Raw genomic sequence first — 20,446 nt, 5'->3', positions numbered from 1 at the left:
TGAATATAAAATATATCAAAATACGGCAGTAATTTCTCCAAAACCAACATCTAGCAACATTTGATGATTATACTGATCAATCATATAAAATAATTGTATGGATAAATACTACGTATTCTTTCATAAGTGATAAAATGATGACTTTAAATTGATTAATTACAGTAACGGTGTCGATTAAATTGTGGAAGAATGAGAGGAAGACCTCAATGAATCAAACACGTTTGTATTAAATTGTCAACTATTTTAGTTCTGTATTGCTTTCCATCATTCTGGAGAACCATTGGATCTAACATAAGAAAGGGTTCATAAATTAAATACTGGAAAAGGTGGCTGACATGAAGAGTTTGTGGGTTTAAAACCATTTTTAGTACATGATAGGCTGGCTATACATCGAGGCCAATATAGTTGGCAAAGGAGGAACACGGAAAACCCTTGGCAAGAACCACTGACCCACAGGAGGCTACAGGACACACGGTAGTAACTTTATGGAAAAATGGGAACCAGCCTGGAAATGGGTGCACATAAAATAGAGTATATATGGTTTGGCTGGCCAGGATTGGTGAATAATGTAAGTTATGGTTTAGGAAAAAGAATCTTTGCAGAGCTTATCATAGTTTCAAGTAAAAAGAAAAAGACATTGTTTTATTGATGGAATTTCAGTCCTTTAACAGTCTTGGGTTTGGAACACTCGTTGCTAAAATTAGCACCTGACTCTTTGGTGCGGAAGTGAAAGCACATTTTTCAAACATATGCAGGTCCTAAAAATGCAGAGGCTTATATGCTTTCCTCTGCATAGAAGCTGACATCCAGGTTTCATCTACACTGATAAATATATATTTAAGCATGAGCACTCAGAAATGTTAAGTTAATGGCTTTTTTATATCATGGTGTTTGCATAGGTTTACTATTGGAACATGATTAGTACCGTGAGTCCTACAGGCAAGATTAATCATGCGCTGGCCGTGTCGAGACTGTATCCCATGCGGACAGAGGTGATATTTGTGTGATCTGTAACGGCATGCGCTTAAAACCACGAAGCCACGAGGAGCCGCGGACAGGAAGGGAATCTAGGTTTAGCAAGGTCTAATCTGCCGGAATATGTCACATTTCTTATTTGAACATCTAATACAATTTTTAGTTGTTGTTGTTGTTGTAGGGTTTAACGCCATTTTTCAGCACACGATAGGCTATACATGGCGGCCAGTATTAATGGTGGAGGAAGAACCCGGGAAAATCCCGGAAAGAACCACCGACCCACGAGAAGCTACTGACAAGCTTTCTCACATATCCACATTAGCCGAATCAGAGACTCGAACCCACGCAAACAGAGATGAGATTGCAGTGATTCGTAACGGAGACAATTTTTAGAAATATCCTAGACGAAATACATTAGATATGTATGTTGAACATACAGTTGTTGCTATTTTTGCAGGTGGCTTGTCTATCAAAGATATTTTGTTTAGCATATTCTTGAATTGTATCCTATGTACCGAGATGGGATATATTCGGTAGATTAGATCTGACAAACTACATTTTCTTCCTGTCAGCCACTTTTAGTAATATTTATTTTCCGTCTTTTTGTCGGTGACTCGGAATAATTATCGTGTCGTGTGTGTATTGGTTTGTGTGCGTGTACATGTTTGTGTAGGAAGGGCATGCAGTCAATATAAGCAACTCTATTTTACGTTTGATTATTTAAACAATAGAATGTAACGGTTGTTCTGACAAACACGCAACTGAAACATAAAACAGGATAATGGACAGGATAGCCATTTAGAAAACATAAACTAAACACACACATACACACATACACACACACACACACACATATATATATATATATATATATATATATATATATATATATATATATATATATATATACACACACACATATATATATATATATATATATATATATATATATATATATATATATATATATATATTTTACACACACCCCACTTACGTACGTACGCTTGATGCACACACACACACACACACACACACACACTTCTATAGAACGTCCTTTATTGAATCCACGCAGAATCAATCAAGGATTAATAATATTAAAGTGTTTAATAAAACAGATAGTCCATTGCCGTTGAATGTCTGGCTGCATAAAAAAATAAGCTGTGTAACTTTAAAAAATGTCAATTTTTTCTAGTGTACGCTTAAATTTAAACGCCGACTTAACCCAGTCAAACAGGTTATGTATTAGACAAATTATTATCGAAGTTTCACACCCCCCACCCCGTTTCCTATGCGTACAGACAGTTTGTCAGTAGACCCCCCCATACGCAAGCGTATGCATTTAGGTTATCCCCTCCCCCAACCATGCGTACATACGAACTGATGGCCCCTTGTCTAATAATTTCAGAAGTTTTACAGGATGAAATGATAGGCATGTATTAGTTTTGTCTTGCGTTCCAATTATCCAACGTGTTTTGAATGGCGAGACTGTTACTGTCTGTATGGCTTGATACTGTGTTTGTTACTCTATACTGTTGCATTTGTCCTGGAGGGTGTGTTGTTACTCTATACTATTGCATTTGCTCTGAATGGTATATTTGTCACACTATACTATTACATTTGCCCTGGATGGTGTGTTTATTACTCTATACTATTATATTTGTCCTGGATGGTGTGGGTTTTTTTTAAAACCAAATACTATTACATTTGCCCTGGATGGTACGTTTGTCACACTATACTGTTGCATTTGCCCTGGATGACGTGTTTCTCATCCTATACTATTACTTTTGCCCAGGATGGTGTTTGTCACACTATACTATTACCTTTGCCCTGGATTGTGTGTGGTACTCTATACTGTTACATTTGCTCTAGATGATGTGTTTGTTACTCTACACTATTACATTTGTCCTGGATGGTATATTTGTCACACTATAATATTACATTAGCCCTGGATAGTGTGTTCGTTACTCTTAACTATTACATTTGCCCTGGATGGTATGTTTGTCACACTATACTGTTACATTTGCCGTGGATGGCATGTTTGTCACACAATATTATTACATTTGCCCTGGATGGTATTTTAGCCTCAATATACTATTAGATTTGCCCTGGATGTTATTTTTGTCTCAATATACTATTACATTTGCCCTGGATGGTATGTTTGTCACCCTTTACTATGACATTTGCTCTTAATAGTGTATTTGTTACTCTATACTATGGCATTTACCTTGGATGGTACATTTGTCACACTATACTATAACATTTGCCCTGGATGGCATGTTTGTCACACTATACTGTTACATTGGCCCTGGAAGGTATGTTTGTCACACTATGCTATTACATTGGCCCCGGATGGTGTGTTTCTGACACTATACTATTACGTTTGCCCTGGATGGTGTGTTTCTCACCCTATGATATTACATTTGCCCTGGATAGTGTGTTTGTTACTCTATCCTATTACATTTGCCCATAATAGTATGGTTTGTTACACTTTGCATCAGGTAGCAGCGTGTTCCTCTATTTTTAAAACACATAATGGCTAGCATCCATTGTATATTCTGGAATGATCCACATGAAATGATTTATAAAGACGATACGAGAGATGCATTAAGTTCAATACCTACTTTGCAACGGACAAAACATTCCTATTTCATTCAAGTTTACATGAAAACAGTGGACAGGCTTTGATTGTCGGGTTATGCTGTTATGCATATTTCAAAATATTAGCCGGTAGTAGAATTTGTGCTCCATATTTACCAAAAGAATTTGAAATCGCAGACTATTTGAAGCACTGTTATTGCAGTTGATATGATCAACACAATTATCATGGTCAACATGATTATCATCACCACTACCGTTAGTAAGGTATAAGTCGATATCGCTGCTATGGCACGTTCAAAAACGCTCGGTTAGCATTACTAATGGTGTTGTGCCTTTTAATGATATGCTCAGAGGTGATTTGATTTTGGTTGTAATAATATCACCATTTGTCGTTGTAGTACGTGTAGTTGTTGTTCTTTTGGTTGTGCTAGTACAAAGAACAGGAGGAGAATGAAGATGAAAGGGGAAATGGATGATTGAAAGTCAGAGTAGTTGTATTTGTTGGACTTAGAACAGATCGATGCAAAGACTCTTGTTACTAAATTTAAAAAAACCCAAAACAACAGGAAAGACGTGTATGTAAACATTTGAGGTTTTGTGGTAGTAATTGAATCCTTATTCATTCTTCCTGGTTATTCGAGTTTCTGAACATTGACTGCGTGCATTTGCTTGAACAAACCACATGAACGAGGTATGCTATATAAATCGTCTGATCCTCGAAAAGTCCTTGAAGTAGTCGTTTACAGTAACATAATCATCCAGGTAAGGTAACCTATTCATAACCTAGCTGGCTGGTACACGCATCGGTAATTCTTGCAGTGATTGGTTGGCTTGTTTATAGCAACCTGAATTTGCATAGAAAACAGGAGCATACCTGTTGTAAATTCGGGAAGCTTACATTTTGAGGGATTTATATAAATTTTGTACGTGTAAGTCTTCTTTAAATAATTACGAAACTGTACAAATTCACGTGTACATTACCTGTGTTCACAGTATGAGACTACAATCAAGTCGATGTATTTTGCAGGTATGTGTCTAGCTATAGACGTTTTCATACATATCATTTACATTCACAACTGCTTGAATTCATACCTGGTCAAACTAGTGTATATGAAATGTATGATGGCCGCAATCGGCCAACGTATTTACAATGCAAAGAGAAAAAAACACCTTTGTACAGGTAAATAGTTTTCTAATTGTGCTTGTGACCCTCTACAACTACAAGGATAACCAGACAGTATTAACGTATATACCTGAATATTTGGGAAGGATTTACGGATATATTATTAAAGTCTAAACCTATTTTCACGAGAATAGAATGTCAACAGAACATATCAAATCTTTAAGGTGTCGCTGTAATTCCCTGTCAGTTAGAAGTGGATGCTTGATGTGAAGCTCCATATGTGTCTGTATAGTAAATAGCAGTTTTGTAATAGTTTTATTAGTATTACCGTTCATCATCATGATCATCATCATCATCATCATCGCCTCATACCTGATGTGCATCAGTATCAGCATTGATCAATACCGCTGTTATCGGCGACGTCAATAATTACGCACGTGTTAACGTCAAGAAGTTTGGCTGAATCAAATATACTAAGCGTACAGTTTATAATACTCAGCACATTTTATGACACTGAATAGTATGTGCTAGCTAAAATGAATATTAATCATATATCATATTTTCTTTGACAACACAATACAATACAACACATTACTTTCACGCTTACTTAGTAAGCTGGCCTAGAACCCTGTATTTCATGTTGACATGGCAACATTTGAGCAAGGCAATTTCCATGTAGGGTAGTAGTAATTATGCTGGTGGTGGTATTTTAGAGACACAGTAGTGGAGAGGAATGGGACTAGTAGTTGTGGTATTCTATATATGTTGTTGTTGTGATTTGGATTTTTAACGTAGCTTTAACAATTTTTCAGTCATATCGCTACGATGTCTGCAATGTGGCAGTTTATAGTGATGTCTAGCACTGGAGCATCATGCCGCAGACATGTAGCATGATGTCCCACCCAGTCACATTATCCTGACACCGGGCCGACCAGTCCTAACACTAACCTCTTAATGCTGAGCGCCAAGCGAGGCAGCTGTTAGTACCGTTTTTGTAAGTCTTTGGTATGACTCGGCCGGGGATAGAACCCACGATCTCCCGCATCCGAGGCGGACGCTCTAACCACTAGGCCACCGGAGCGTTCGGTATTCTATATATAGACTAGTTTTCTATAAATGGAAATAGATGTGGTGATATACTAAAGACAGAGTAGTGGAAAGAAATGGGAGTGGAAAGGTGGTATTCTAAAGACAAAATAGTGAAAAGGAATGGAAATATGAGTGGTTGTGTTCTCAAGAGAGAGTAATGGACAGAAATGGAAATACTGGTGTACTAAAGACAGAATAGTGGAAAGAAATGGGAAAGAAAGTGGTATTAATCTAAAGACAGAGTAGTCGAAAGAATTGGGAATATGGATGGTGGTATTGTAAAGATGAAGTAGTGGAAACATTGGAGTAGGAGTTGTCGCATTTTAAAGACAAATTAGTGGAAAGAAATGGAAATAGGAATCGTGGTATTCTAAACAAATTGGTGGAAATAAATAGGAATGAAGATAGTGATATATTGCTGAAATCAAAGTAGTCACACAAAAATAATAGGAGTAGAAGTGGTGGTATCCTAAGGATAAAATGGTGGAAAGAAAAGGAAATAGAGGTGGTGTTATTCTAAAGATTGAGTAGTGGAAAGAAATGGAAGTGGAAGTGGTGATATTTTAAAGACAAAGTTGCAGAAAGAAATGGGATTATGAATGATGGTATTCTGAAGACAGTGTTGTGAATGAAATGGGAGTTGGTGTGGTAGTATTCTAAAGACAAAGTAGTGGAAGAAATGAGATTAGGATTCATGGTATTCTAAAGTGAAAGTAGCAGAAAGAAATGAAAGTAGGAATGAGGGTAGTCTGAAGACAAGATAGTCGAAGGAAATGAAAGTAGGAGTGGTGGTATTCGTAGAAACATTAGTGGAACGGTGGTATTCTAAAGACATAGAAGTCAAAATAAATGGGAATTGGAGTGGTGGTATTCCGAAGAAAAACATAGTGGAAAATAATGGGAATAGTAGTGGTGTTATTCTAGAGACAGAGTAGAGGGAACTAGGAGTTGGAGTAATAGCTTTCTAGAGACAAAATAGGAGGAAAAAATAGACAAGGAGTGTTGGTAATCTCAAGACAAAGTAGTGGAATAAAATCGGAGTAGAAGTGGTGGTATTTTACTGACAAATTAGTGGAAAGAAATTGGAGCAGAAGCAACAGAAAAAATGTGCATATGTAAAATTATTGGGCGTCATCATAGAAACCTCCGTAGACAACAAGTATGCCGCTTTTAAGATTATTCAAAGATTTTGCCTTTCAAATGTGATTCAAATGATCGGGACACTGTGGATGTCGCCATTTGTAATATATAACATATCACTCAACGAACTGTGTCACTGGTTATATATGATTCCGCTTGCTAATTAATACTAATAATAATAGTAATAGGTCTCTTGTCCACAAGATGGCACGTGTCTAAAGAACGTGCTCACAGCCTCATTGAGTGTAGAATATCCCTTGTGTCAAAGTTTGGAACAGCCGTCGACACGAGAATGTGTATGACAATTAAACTCAGTTAATTTAGTTGTAACATCTGTAGAGGCAATATCAGTGGCAGTGGTGACGGTATCTCAAGAGGCGTCATAGAGGGGTGGTCTTGGTCGTTGCAGAAGAAGCGGTTGCAGAAATGGTTGCAGAAAGGAATGAAGAAATTTTAAAAGTTATTAAAAATGCAATCTGCAGACAGATATACTACTGAGTTAATGATAATACAACTTTATCACACATGTTTTTGTTAAAACGAGTAAATTATGTCATTATTAGACGGATATACCGCTGAGTTAATGATAATACAACTTTATCACACATTATTTATTAAAATGAGTAAATTCTGTCATTATTAGACGGATATACTGCTGAGTTAATGATAATACAACTTATCACACATTATTTTTTAAAATGAGTAAATTATGTCATTATTAGACGGATATACTGCTGAGTTAATGATAATACAACTTATCACACATTATTTGCTAAAATGAGCAAATTATATCTTTTTATGATCATTAATTAAACCGATTTCATGTTATGTTTTTCAGATGTATTTACTAAAATGATATACTTTTATGTTTCAGAGTTCTGGTGGCCTAAGTGCTTAAATGGTCCGCCCGGATGCCAGAGGTTGCGGGTTCGAACCCCGGCCGAGTCATTTAGACTTATAAAAATGGTACAAGCAGATGTCTCGCTTTGAACTCAGCATTAAGAGGTTTGTGTTAGGACTGGTTGGATATAAACTGCCACACTGCATACATGATAGTGAAATGACTGAAAAATTGTTAAAGCTACGTTAATAATCCAAAATCACACACACACACACACACACACACACGCGCGCGCGCTTTTCAGAAGATTCTTAAAATTGTTTTATTACTATGGTTAATTTGTATGCTCAAGAGTAGATTTAGATCAATTACTTAGAGGCATTTTTGACAAAAATGAATTTAATTAGGCTTTTTAATTGCGATGATTTAGTGTTATATCAAAACTGGATTATTGAACGTAATCATTTATTAGATTGATTTACTTCTAGGAGAAAGAAAATTATATATTATAGTTATTTGGCTTACGTAGAACATAATCATTATTACAATCGTTACAGCTGTATTGAGGAAAAATACTTATGAGAATGATTTACTATCATGTTAACATAAATATTTATTATCATTATCTACTGTGACGTTCATTATGATTATTTGATAAAATTATGAACTTTTTGACTTGATAATTTAGTAGAATGATTTGCTGTTATACTTAATACGATTATGTATTATAGTCATATTCTGTTATATTTATTCTGATTATTATTTAGACTAATTTACTTATTTATTTTTGTATTTGATTTATTTCTTTATGCTTAACTAGATTATTTGCAAGAATGACTTAAAACTGTTAATTATGACTATTTATTACAATTGTTTGTTTTATGTTAAGGGTCTTTTTTAGAATTATTTATTTTCCTGTTGCTTATTTCTTTGGAGGATTTATTAAAATGATTTACTTTTAGATTTATTTTCAATATTTATTAGAATCACTTACTAAAATGTTTCTTATGCTTTTTTGCTGAGTAACCTACTTTTTATGTTGAACTAAATTACTACAGTGAGCTAGTACAATTATTGATTAGAAGTATTATTTGTATAGTTTTTCATCATTTATACGATTGATTTACTTTTTGGTTGATTAGGGTTATTTATTAGAACCAGCTAAATTAATGTAAATTAGGGTTGTTTATTAGAATTACCTATATGTATGCTCGTTGTTTTTCTTTTTTAAATGATTCACTTGTTTGTTTGTTTGATATGGTTATATTTAGAATGATTCACTTTGATGTTTAATGTTTTCATTAATTAGAATTTATACAGTTATGCGAACTGGATCATTCAATAAAGTCATTCAGTTTTAGACTAAAGAGGATGAGATGAGCAGCTTACATTTTTTATTATGATTGCTTATCAGAATAAATTTTTTTCTCAGATTGTTGGACTGTTATATTACCATGATTTGCTTTTTTGTTTAACATGATTTCTGTCCATTATTATTATTTATTACAATGATTTATGTTGAAACTTAACGTGATAATTTATGACAGTGATGTACTTTTATAGTTAAGATTAGTATTTGTTGGAGTGATGTACATGTTTATTATGATTATTAATAACAACATGATCTTGTTAGAGTTTTTAGTCATATCAAAGACTTACAAAAATGGTACCAACAGTTGCCTCGCTTGGCGCTCAGCATTAACAGGTTAGTGTTAGGACTGGTTGGCCTGGTGTCATGATATTGTGACTGGGTGGGACATCATGCTACATGTCTGCGGCATGATGCCCGACTGCTAGACGTCACTATAAACTGTCACACTGCAGACATTGTAGCGATATGACTGAAACATTGTTAAAGCTACGTTAAAAATCCAAATCACACACACACACACACACACACACACACACAACATACACACACACACACTTTTATGTTGATTGGGTTATAGTTTAAATGATATAATTTTATGTGAAAGCTTACTGAAAATCATAAAAGGAATTCAACACAATTAATAGTCGTGACAAATTTTGTAAGTTCTAATAAATAATCCCGTTGACAAATGATGTGTTCATTTTAATAAATGGTACCAATGAGCAAAAAGTATTTCTTGTAATAACAAATACCAATGAACAAAAAGTCATTTTAATAAAGGTTACTAATAACATAAATGTAGATTATTTAATAACAAATACCAATGAACAAAGAGTAAATCATTTAATTAAATGATACTAAGGAATATAAATGTAGATTATTTAATAACAAATACCAATGAACAAAAAGTCATTTTAATAAAGGTTACTAATGAATATAAATGTAGATTATTTAATAACAAACAGATTTTTTGTAACTACGGTGTATTTCAGGTAATGAGAGTATAATCAAACAGTTATTTATGTTTACAAAGTCATTACAATATAGTAGCTAATACCAATCAGAAAAATAAAGCCTCTGTTGTGTTCACGAGCTAAGCCAATCACATGCTAGAATGTTTTAGTAATATGCAGAATTAGTATTCATAATCTAGCTCATCTCATCCAGTCTCTCAAAGATACAAGAAAAATCACACTCTGCTCGTAATTGAAACCTTCAGATTGATTGACAAGTTGTACCAAGGGCAATGGACTGGAGATGCAGAACCACTGGACCAATTTCTCAATTTTTAATTTTTCTCTAATTACTTGATACTGAATGGTTTAATTATAAAGTAAAGGTTATAAATATTATTATTTTATTTTTACTAGTTAAATAGATGGCAAAGCAATAATGCACAAGATTTCAATTTGCACATGCACAGTTAATATTTATATTGAATGTTAAAAATGTATGTGATGTCTGTAAGCAAACATTCAAGTCTTATTTTCTAGTGCTTAATAATGAATATTATTACACACATACTGATATTTCTGCAATAATTCCTAAATTAAATAATAGTTATGGCGATGTATTTTGGCTGGATGTTGTTCTCCATCTTTTGCAGCCCAATCCTAACATCTGCAATATGTTAGGTTGACAGCAAAGTCCACCAGGAGCCAACATGCCTTGGTCCACCGTCTTTTAAAACTACACAATGGCCTCAACAAGATCACAAGGCGGTAATTGCAGTCTGGTTGAAGATGAGACACTGGAACTAGAAATACAAGGTATCTGATAGATACATAACCTTGTTGCTATTTACTAACACGATACATGTACATGGTGTTCGACACATAATGAAATCTTGTAGTTAATTGATGCTTAAGAACATCTTGTTGTGAATTGATACATATACTTATATAAATCTTATAGTACATTAATACATATACATAAATAAATCATGTGGTGAATTGATACATATACTTACATAAATCTTATAGTAAATTAATACATATACATAAATAAATCATGTGGTGAATTGATACATGTACTTATATAAATCTTATAGTAAATTATTACATATACATAGATAAATCTTGTGGTGAATTGATACATATACTTATATAAATCTTATAGTAAATTATTACATATAGGTAAATAAATCTTGTTGTGAATTGATACATATACATGTACTTATATAAATGTTATAGTAAATTAATACATACATAAATAAATCTTGTTGTGAATTGATGCTTAAGAACATCGTGTTGTGAATTGATGCTTAAGAACACCTTGTTGTGAATTGATACATATACTGAAATCTTCTAGTGAATTTATACTGAAGAAAATCTTTTAGTAAATTTTTGAGAAATGTTAGCAGATTACATTCTTGAGTATTGTTTAAGGTGCTTTTTATTAAATATCATCAAAAGGTGATGCTCAAAGTTGAAAAAAGATAACAAAAGACATTATCAACAAAATACCGAAAACAAACTGAGTGTCTTTGCCTCTCATAAATTGGATTATCATCATAGGTATTATTTTTAGTTTTCATTTTGCTGACAATAAAGTTACAGTATTATTATATCCTTTTTGATATTTTGTATTATTTATGAAAAAGGAAAACAAAACTGTTCGTTGTGGATACTTTTGAGAAGGTTAAAACCAGGACAGTTCGTACATTGTCAAGTCAAAAGTATAGTTCCATTTGTACGAGCGTATTCTTCAAGAATACGATAATAATTTATGACAGTATTTAGGTTTTCATTTGCTGAACATAATAGAAATACAAAAAGAATGGACAGGTATGCACATTATTTCAGTTCCCATAAATGCAAAATTTGTTGTGTTATTGTTTAATGATTTGCTAAATACAGTGGCGTAGTTTTTGCTCAATTCATACATGCAAATCACCAATATCATATTTGTTTGCGTTACATCATATATATTGCCAACTTGCTTGGATACTTAAAAATTAATTGTTGTGTTTTGTTGCTTTATATTGACTTGTTTTTGGAGGGGAGTAACACCAGTTTTATGTGTAGTAGATAAGGTTTTACAGCGTTCATGGTCATAGTCTAAGATAATTTATAGGATAGGCTGTTGTATATTATCTGCCGGGGGCCCGCTTTTTAACACAAGTTTGTTATTTCAGGTACAGACCTCACCGTAGCCAATTTAAAAATAAAAAATCAGAAAATCTTATTGTTACTCTTTCTGAATGGATGGGATATCAGTACTGACTTTTCACTAGACTTTTCACTAGAGGATGAATTATAATGTCTCTTTGGTCCTTTATTGAAATAGTGGCAACCTGACATCCAATATGGATGCCCTGGTTACTGTTTAAAAATACTGATACTAAAGAGATGGTCTTCAGGGAAAGGCACCTTCTGATATTTAGTTGGTCCTAAATGAAAATGGTGTAGCTTGCACATGCCGAATGGCCACCTTACTGGCTATCTTGGAAATAGTTTTTATCAATAATCCTCCTTAACTTAGCCTCTGGAAACGTCATGGTCTAATGAGCTCGCCTTTAGTGGTCACTCACATTTTCCCTCTGTCCATGTGGGTTAGAGTATCAGTTAAGTCAACATAGCTAAGTGACAAAGCATGACAGTAGCTTTCCCTGGATCAGTGATTCTTCCAGGTGTTCTCTGGTTCTTCCTCCATCAAGTATTCTGGCCGCCATGTAAAGCCTAAATGCATTAAACCCAAAAAATCACGTCTTCCTTGACAGATGGTCTCTCTTGTAATTTCGTCAAAGTGTTAAACTATGACGATCGGGGCATTACTGTCATTTTCATTTGTAGCCGTGAGATCAAGACAAATTAGCGATACATTTATGTGATCACATCCTTTTGATTTAACATGTTATCTTTTAGGAAAGTGTTGTATTTCCAAAACTCTAAGTAAGCTCCTTATTAGTACTATTATCTTTATATTTTGTTACAGCAGTTTATTTTAACAGAATGTTTTCTTTTGGTCCACGAGTCCATTTCTAATTTTACATTTGATGTGAGATCTTGATGTGTATCTGCATCAAAAGCATAACACATTCCTTCTTACCATATAATGTTAACAATAATATCTATCTAAATAGACGCTACATATTTCATTATTAACTATCTGATTATCATAGCTGACGCTGCTTATTTCAGTGTTATCAACCTTGCGATCAGAGTGGATTCTAACAATTGTGCTATGCTATTGGGGTTGACACTATTTATTTCAATGCCATAAATCTTTCTCTTAGGGCTGACATTGCCTATTTTATTGTTTTCATCACTAAATGTAATATATTTATCTTCACTGCATTATATCCTTTCTGGTTAAAAATTCACATATCAACAATTTTGTGATATTGTATGTTATTCTGTAACATAACTATCTTTAACCACACCCTTATCCCATCCAAACTTGTAAACAAATACACATTATCACCTAATCCTCAGATTGTTGTTGTTGCTCTTGTTGTAGGGTTTAATGCCATTTTTCAGCACATGATAGGCTATACATGGCGGCCAGTATTAATGGTGGAGGAAGATCCCGGGAAAAACCCCGGAAAGAACCACAACCCTCGAGAAGCTACTGGCAAGCTTTCTCACATACCCACATTGGCCGAATCCGAGACTCGAACCTACAAGACAGAGGTGAGATGGCAGTGATCCATAACGGAGAGCACTTTAGACCACTCGCCTACTCAAGGTCCCTCCTCAGATTGTTGTTTTTATGTTAAACTCATGAAATATTTACATCAACTCTTTAATAATATTAAAATTTATCACGTTACAATTATGGGTGATTATTATAACACATATTTTACACTTTAGTTTCTGCCATACTAAATGCAAAATGAAGATTGTTATTGTCTAGGAATGCATCATTTTTTCATTTATATCATTTATATTTTTTTATATTTTTTATATCCAAAATACTGCTATAGTAAAGGGGCAGGACATGGATTTATGTTTTCTTTAATGAGTGATGCGGAAATACCCTAGTAAGAAATAAAGAAGTGCTACATCTGTTTAAAAATGTAAAGTCTAGGAACTCGAATGTTTTCTTTAAACACAAGTGGTCCAGGTGTGAGCATATTTTAAGCAGAGGATTTCTGGACATTTCCCTGCTCCGGTGGTCTTGTGGTTAGATCATCCACCTCAGAAGCAGGAAGTCATGGGTTCAATCCTGGCTGAGTCATACCAGAGACTTACAAAAATGGTACTAACATCTGCCTCGCTTGGCACTCAGCATTAAGAGGTTAGTGTTAGGACTGGTTGTCTTGGTGTCAGGATAATGTGACTGGGTGGGACAGCATGCTACATGTCTGCGGCATGATGCCCCAGTGCTAGACATCACTATATACTGCCACATTGCAGACATCGTAGCAAAATGACTGAATTTTTTTTAAAGCTACATTAAAAATCCAAATCACATCACATCTAGACATTTCTAGATGTATTTGAAAGTTACCTAAGGATTCAATTTCATATACAAACTACCAATTTTAGACAATTTTAACGGGAATGAACTGTACAATTTCACATTATATTCCTTGCTACTCCATGCTTAATTTCCTTTGGCTTGCTGGGTGAAAACAAAGGTATAGATGGACATATTTTTGAAACTGCAATCACCACAGAGTTTATAGAACCATTCACTCAATATCAAAATACACATGAGGCCACTTGTCACCTTTAAATCAGTGTAACTAGTTATTTAATGCTTTATATATGCAAAGCACAACTATGGTTACACAATTAGGTTAGTTATCAATATTATGAAAAAGATTTGATATAAAATATTCAATTATTGATATTACACAATTAATTAATTAATTTGCGAGAATATATATCAGATGTAAATTATCATAAATGATTTCATTTTTCTAATATAATAAATTCAGATATATAATATACATTAATTTTGGTATGGCAAAATAAAATGTCATAAATTTTCTTAGTTGATATCATATTAGAAAATATTTTATAAATATCAGATATCACTATATCAGCGTAACTGGACTATTATTTGTTACTGATCAATCTACTGGTATATTATAAAAATTTAATTTTTATTTTTTACATTTTTTTTGTTTATTTATTTATTTATTTATGTATCTATTTATGTATTAATCCAGCTATTAATTTCTTCATCTACCTGTTATCTGGCCACCATTTATAGCTTATCAGGCTCTGAAAACTTTAACCAACTTGTCTCCACCTTACAAAATCTTCATCCGAGTCAGTAATCATGGAATTGAGTTGATCTGCCTGAACTCATCCAATATACTTTACCCCAACTACCTCTGAATTAAATAACATATTTATGTCTGCTATGCCTTAGAACAACAAATCAAAGCAAACCAAAACGCTGGCAAAACGTGTGTATAGTTTTGAAAACAGAAAGTGTACTGACCTTTTATCTGCCATAGAATTTCATTTTTCTGGCAGCTAATAAACATGATTAATAGAATAAAGAAAAAAGAGAAGTACAACAGTGCTTTTCACAAATATTTTTGATATTTTCAAAATCGAAGAGCATAAATCATATACTCTTCTCATAAAACACTTTCCAACTCCATAATAGATAAACATTCAGATAGCAGCAAAAAATAAAGGAAACAGAGGAGGGATAAAATTAAAAACAACTAGAACATCTACAAGAAAATCAAAACAGTCATTACCATAATTATCACAACAAAATTATGAAATTAATAGAATTAAGGAGCATTGTATATGACACTATTAACAATGATGATGATAACCATTTATTGGCAATGCTATTTGTGAAGATTATGCTGATGAATAATTAACTTGAAAATGATAATAATGACAACAACAACATTTAACAGTTTTCCGTAGTATTATTTCGACACCCACTAAAATACTCTGGTTGAATAAAGCCAGGAATTCTTTACTTGCAGTGATGAAACACAGGCCAGATGATGTGAAATGGTTGAACACTCGATACGTCACTATAAACTTATGACGTAAAAATAAAAAGCTTCTAAGCTGACATGTGCACTGGCCCCCATCTTACTTTTACATAATGTTACCACCCTTATTAGCATTCATCAAAACCAATCATTTTCTAGAAACAAAATGGTTGCGGACACTATCTAATGTAAATGAAATGGCCGATATATGGATTATTGTTATCCTGATATAAATCAGATAAAGTTACTGAAGAAAATGATAAGTCAAACTTGTGCTCTAATATTGAATCATTTTGTACATTGTCTGTTTCACTGAGGGAATTTGTTAAAAAAGGCAGGTAACTCTGGAGGAAATGACGTTTGTGCAAAGAAAGAAATTTTTTTTTGTTATATTTATCAACTGATGATAGCTTGTTCACACGTTTAATGTGCAACATTTCAGCTAACTTTTTTGTCAAACACAGAAAGTTTAATGTAACAGTATGTTGTTCAATTGTTTTATGCACCCACAATCACCCTTCTCATTCTGTAAACACTGTGAACATAGGCATTGATTTTTGCAATGGGAGTCTTACAATGTAAGATGTTTACACCGTTATTGATATTGTTTGGGTTGACTCAAACAATATGAAAACCAGGATAGGCATCTTACATTGTAGAACTACAAAGGGACATTTATAATGTTCACAATCACTTGGACACTAAATGATAAGGAGAATAAGGATTGGATGCTTTTAATATTTTTGTTGTTTTTGTTTATGTATATTACAGATCATATTCCAAAAATGCCTTGATGCAGTTCATTTACAAAATGATATTGAAATTCAAAAGTTAGCATTGCATTTGCTAGGCACAAACAAAATTATTTATCTTGTAGCTGCCTTGCAGCAAACACCATGTTGATGGTCCCACATTCTTATCAGAATCCACATTGGCTTTCTGGCATGAGTCCCTGGTCAAGGTAAGTAGTGAGGTGGTTCAGTAGGATTCTGGAGATTATCTTTCTTGCGATTGAGAGCAAGGATATACCCCAGTGGTTTTCACAGCCCTTGCAGTTCTCTTTGGGCTTATACAGGTGGATTGTGGAAGCAGTTTTGAATTCCTGTGGGATCGTCTCTTGCTGCAACATCAGTAAAAACAGTTTTTTGATGCTTTCTATCAGGACCATGCCCCCTTCTTTGTAGACTTCAGCTGGGACAGAGTCTGAACGAGGGGCTTTGCCACTCTAGAGCAGATGTATGGCCTTCTGTGTCTTGAGCAAGGTTTGGAAGGACATCCAGTGTTTTGTTGATGGGTAATTGGGGGAGACGACTGATGGTTTCGTTGTTGATGGATGAAGGGAAATTCAGGACACTGTGATAGTGTTCAGCCCAATGTTTAAGACTCTTCTCTTTGTCAGTAATTAGTGTGTCCCTGTCTGCTCTGAGAGGGGGGATGATCCAGAGGATGTAGGTCCATAAATTTCTTTCAGGGTGTTGTAGATGTGCTTCATGTTGCACAGGCATCTGTCTCGCATGTTTCTCATCCAGAAACTGCTTGCACTCATCGCAGGTCTCATCAAACCAGTCTTGGTGCTTTCTGGTTAGGGTCTTAGAATTTCTGAAGCTGTGCTGTATACCAACTCTCTGTATGCCACCCAGTCGGTCTTCACATTCTGAATGTCAAGAGGGGTGGATTTCAGATGTTCTTCCATGGTATCCATGAGAGACTGTTTGGTTCTGGTACATGTCGGCTTGGTGGTGTTTAGTCGTTTAGGAGCCTTCTTTCCCTGCGGGTGTCTTTTGGGCTGAATGCGGATGTTGAGCTTATTGATGATGAGGCGGTGGTCTGTCAAGCAGTCAGCGCTGCACAAGTACTTGGTCACATGTACATCCTGGACATTGATGTAGTCAGTGAGATGCCAGTGCTTAGAGTGAGGGTGCATCCATGATGTTTGGTGTCAGGTACAGAGGCGCAAGACTGTATTGGTGATCAGCAGTTCGTGCTCGGCACAAGTCTGAAGCAAAAGGAGACCGTTGCTGTTACAGTGACCCAATCCATACTTCCCTAGCACTCCATCCCAGGCAACATGAACACAGCTTACTCGTGCATTGAAGTCCCCAAAAATGATGAATTTATCAGCCATTGGAATGTCAGCAATAGTGGAGTGAAGATTCTCATAGAACTTGACCTTCACTTCATCTGGGTTGGTCAAGGTTGGAGCATAGCAACTGATAATGGTAAGTTGCTTTCTTCTAGACAGGAGGGGAAGTTTCATGGTCATGAGTCTGTTTTTTTTTCTCCCTTGGGAGGTTCAGCCAATTTGCCAATCAGTGCTGTCTTCACTGCAAAGCCAACACCAGCCTCGTGGAGCTCTTCACTTCCTTGGGTCTTGCTCAAGGCAGCAATGTCCACATTGTATCTAATGAGTTCCTTTCCTATTAGGGTGGTTCTCCTTTGGAGTCTTTTTGCATTGTCTCTGTCCAGTAATGTGCACACATTCCTTGTGCCAAGTGTGAGAAGAACAATCCTTAGTTTCGTCTTTGTATTTTGACCACTGGAGTAGGTCCCTGGCAGCTGCATGGTTTAGAGAAGGCAATGTTCAGGGCACCTTTTCTGTCCCCTTCCTCATACCAAGGAGGTGAGCAGTGCATTCCTGAAGAGGACTGCTCAGTTGCTCAAGGGGCTGCCAGACTCCATTGCTGTTCCTTGTCAGTGGTTAACGACCCTAATGGCCTGAGCTGCCTGTGTGCATGTTTGCAGCTACGGTTGCCAGTGTACCCACGTCTGCCGCTTCATCGCTTGCCTGGCACCACAGGACTTTAGTGGGTGATGCGATGGGTGGATGACAAAAGTGATTTGCATGGTGATTTTGTTTTCAGTTGAGTGCAGTAGATGACCAGGACGCCCTACATGTCTCGTTGAGCTCTAATCACTCCATTGCATTTTGCTTGGAATCACCTTACTGCCGTTGACCATCTGGTGGTTCCTGCACGTAGGCTGCCGAATCCAGTCTTCACATGCTAGGTAGACAAAGCCTAACTCACTGAGCATTTAAGACCCATCGGCTACCCTTAGTCTGGTTTAGCTGGCCAGTCAAGGATGTTTTCTGGGATGTGGCCGCTGTGCATGCCGCAGCGTCTTAGAGCCCATGAAACAGGCTATTTCCCGCTTAGCGTGGGTTACGGTACTTACTTGGGGTCTGTATTATCTAAGCAGGGGTGTATGGGGTGTCCAGGGATGGGTAGCACCTATGGTTGGGAAAGCAGTTGTACTCCTTCACGGGTATCTAACCCACCTTTGGTCCCCACTTGGCACTCAGCTTTCATCTGTGTTATATTCTCTTGTTGAACAAAGGTATTGGAAGTTCCAAAGAAAGTGGATATGCATTAATGCATGGAGACGCTGTACTGTATTCTGAATGAGTGTTAGCTGCGAGGAACATGAGCCGGATTGTGTTCCGATCATAAGCAGATGACAAGTTTACCAAGAACATGACTTTTCATTGAAATATTCAGGGTAGTACATACATGTAATGTTGAGTATCAGGGGCATATAATTAAATATACACTGTATTACCCTGTGCAAGATTTGATTTGACTACAACTGTGTTGGCCTAATCTGCTTGTCTGGTTTGTCATTTCTGTAAACATTAGGTCACGAGTTGTTTTTGGTCACAAATCCGATTTGTATCAAGATAGAATGATTATTCTTTAATAAAGGAGAGTGATATTCATAATGTGTATTTAAAAAAACATTTCTTTTCTAAATGCATATGAAAGTGTGATTTCTAAATGTCAACATCGAGACTCACTAAATAACCTTCTTGAACTGTCAACCCAGAAAATAACTATTTAATATTTATCTTTTAGAATCATAGAAATAAATACATTATGTAAAATATAGAAATGTTTACCTCAGAACAATACTGCATCTTAATCCAAGTTTCAAATTTTGCAAGAAGTTGCCCCACACCTACTTTGGGGACGTTCGTTGATTATGTCAACAATTTTTAGGCAATTTTTTACACCCCCTCCCCCCTTGTCAACAACTGTCAAACTTAGTGACCCCCCTAATAAAATTGTGTCAAATTTTTTTACCCCCCCACCACAAACTAACAATATTTTATACGGATGGCTTTTATGCTAAAAATAGAATTATGGAAATTAAAAGGTGTACAAATAAATTTTAATACATTTGTTTTACTTGTTTAACAGATTTAAAATTGACTATAACACTTTGAAGTCATAAAAAATCGAGACTTTATATTCTAGCTTCTGTCATCTTCCCATGGGGAAGCCAAATGTTCCTAAATTGTTATAATGGGCATAGTGGCTGATTCATTATTTCTTCAGATTAATGCCATATGTGGTTAATCTGTCTACAGTCTACAATCTACATTGATTAAAA

General features: G+C 35.2%; 1 protein-coding gene across 1 annotated transcript in view; it reads left to right on the top strand.

The window, feature by feature from the left end:
• The first annotated feature begins 4,471 nt into the window (after window positions 1–4,471).
• Window positions 4,472–20,446, top strand: part of LOC149784557 (uncharacterized) — an 86,216-nt gene continuing 70,241 nt past the window's right edge. The window contains exons 1-3 of the mRNA XM_089933007.1: window positions 4,472–4,600; window positions 7,800–7,930; window positions 10,745–10,907. Coding sequence (XP_089789133.1) covers window positions 10,835–10,907 — 73 coding nt within the window. The 5' untranslated portion in view covers window positions 4,472–4,600; window positions 7,800–7,930; window positions 10,745–10,834. The remainder of the gene's footprint in view (window positions 4,601–7,799; window positions 7,931–10,744; window positions 10,908–20,446) is intronic.

This window comes from Sinohyriopsis cumingii, chromosome 14, assembly GCF_028554795.1.
Source record: "Sinohyriopsis cumingii isolate HCF-2022 chromosome 14, ASM2855479v2, whole genome shotgun sequence".
In the NCBI taxonomy this organism is placed as follows: domain Eukaryota; kingdom Metazoa; phylum Mollusca; class Bivalvia; order Unionida; family Unionidae; genus Sinohyriopsis; species Sinohyriopsis cumingii.
This window is presented reverse-complemented; position numbering and strand designations above follow the sequence as displayed.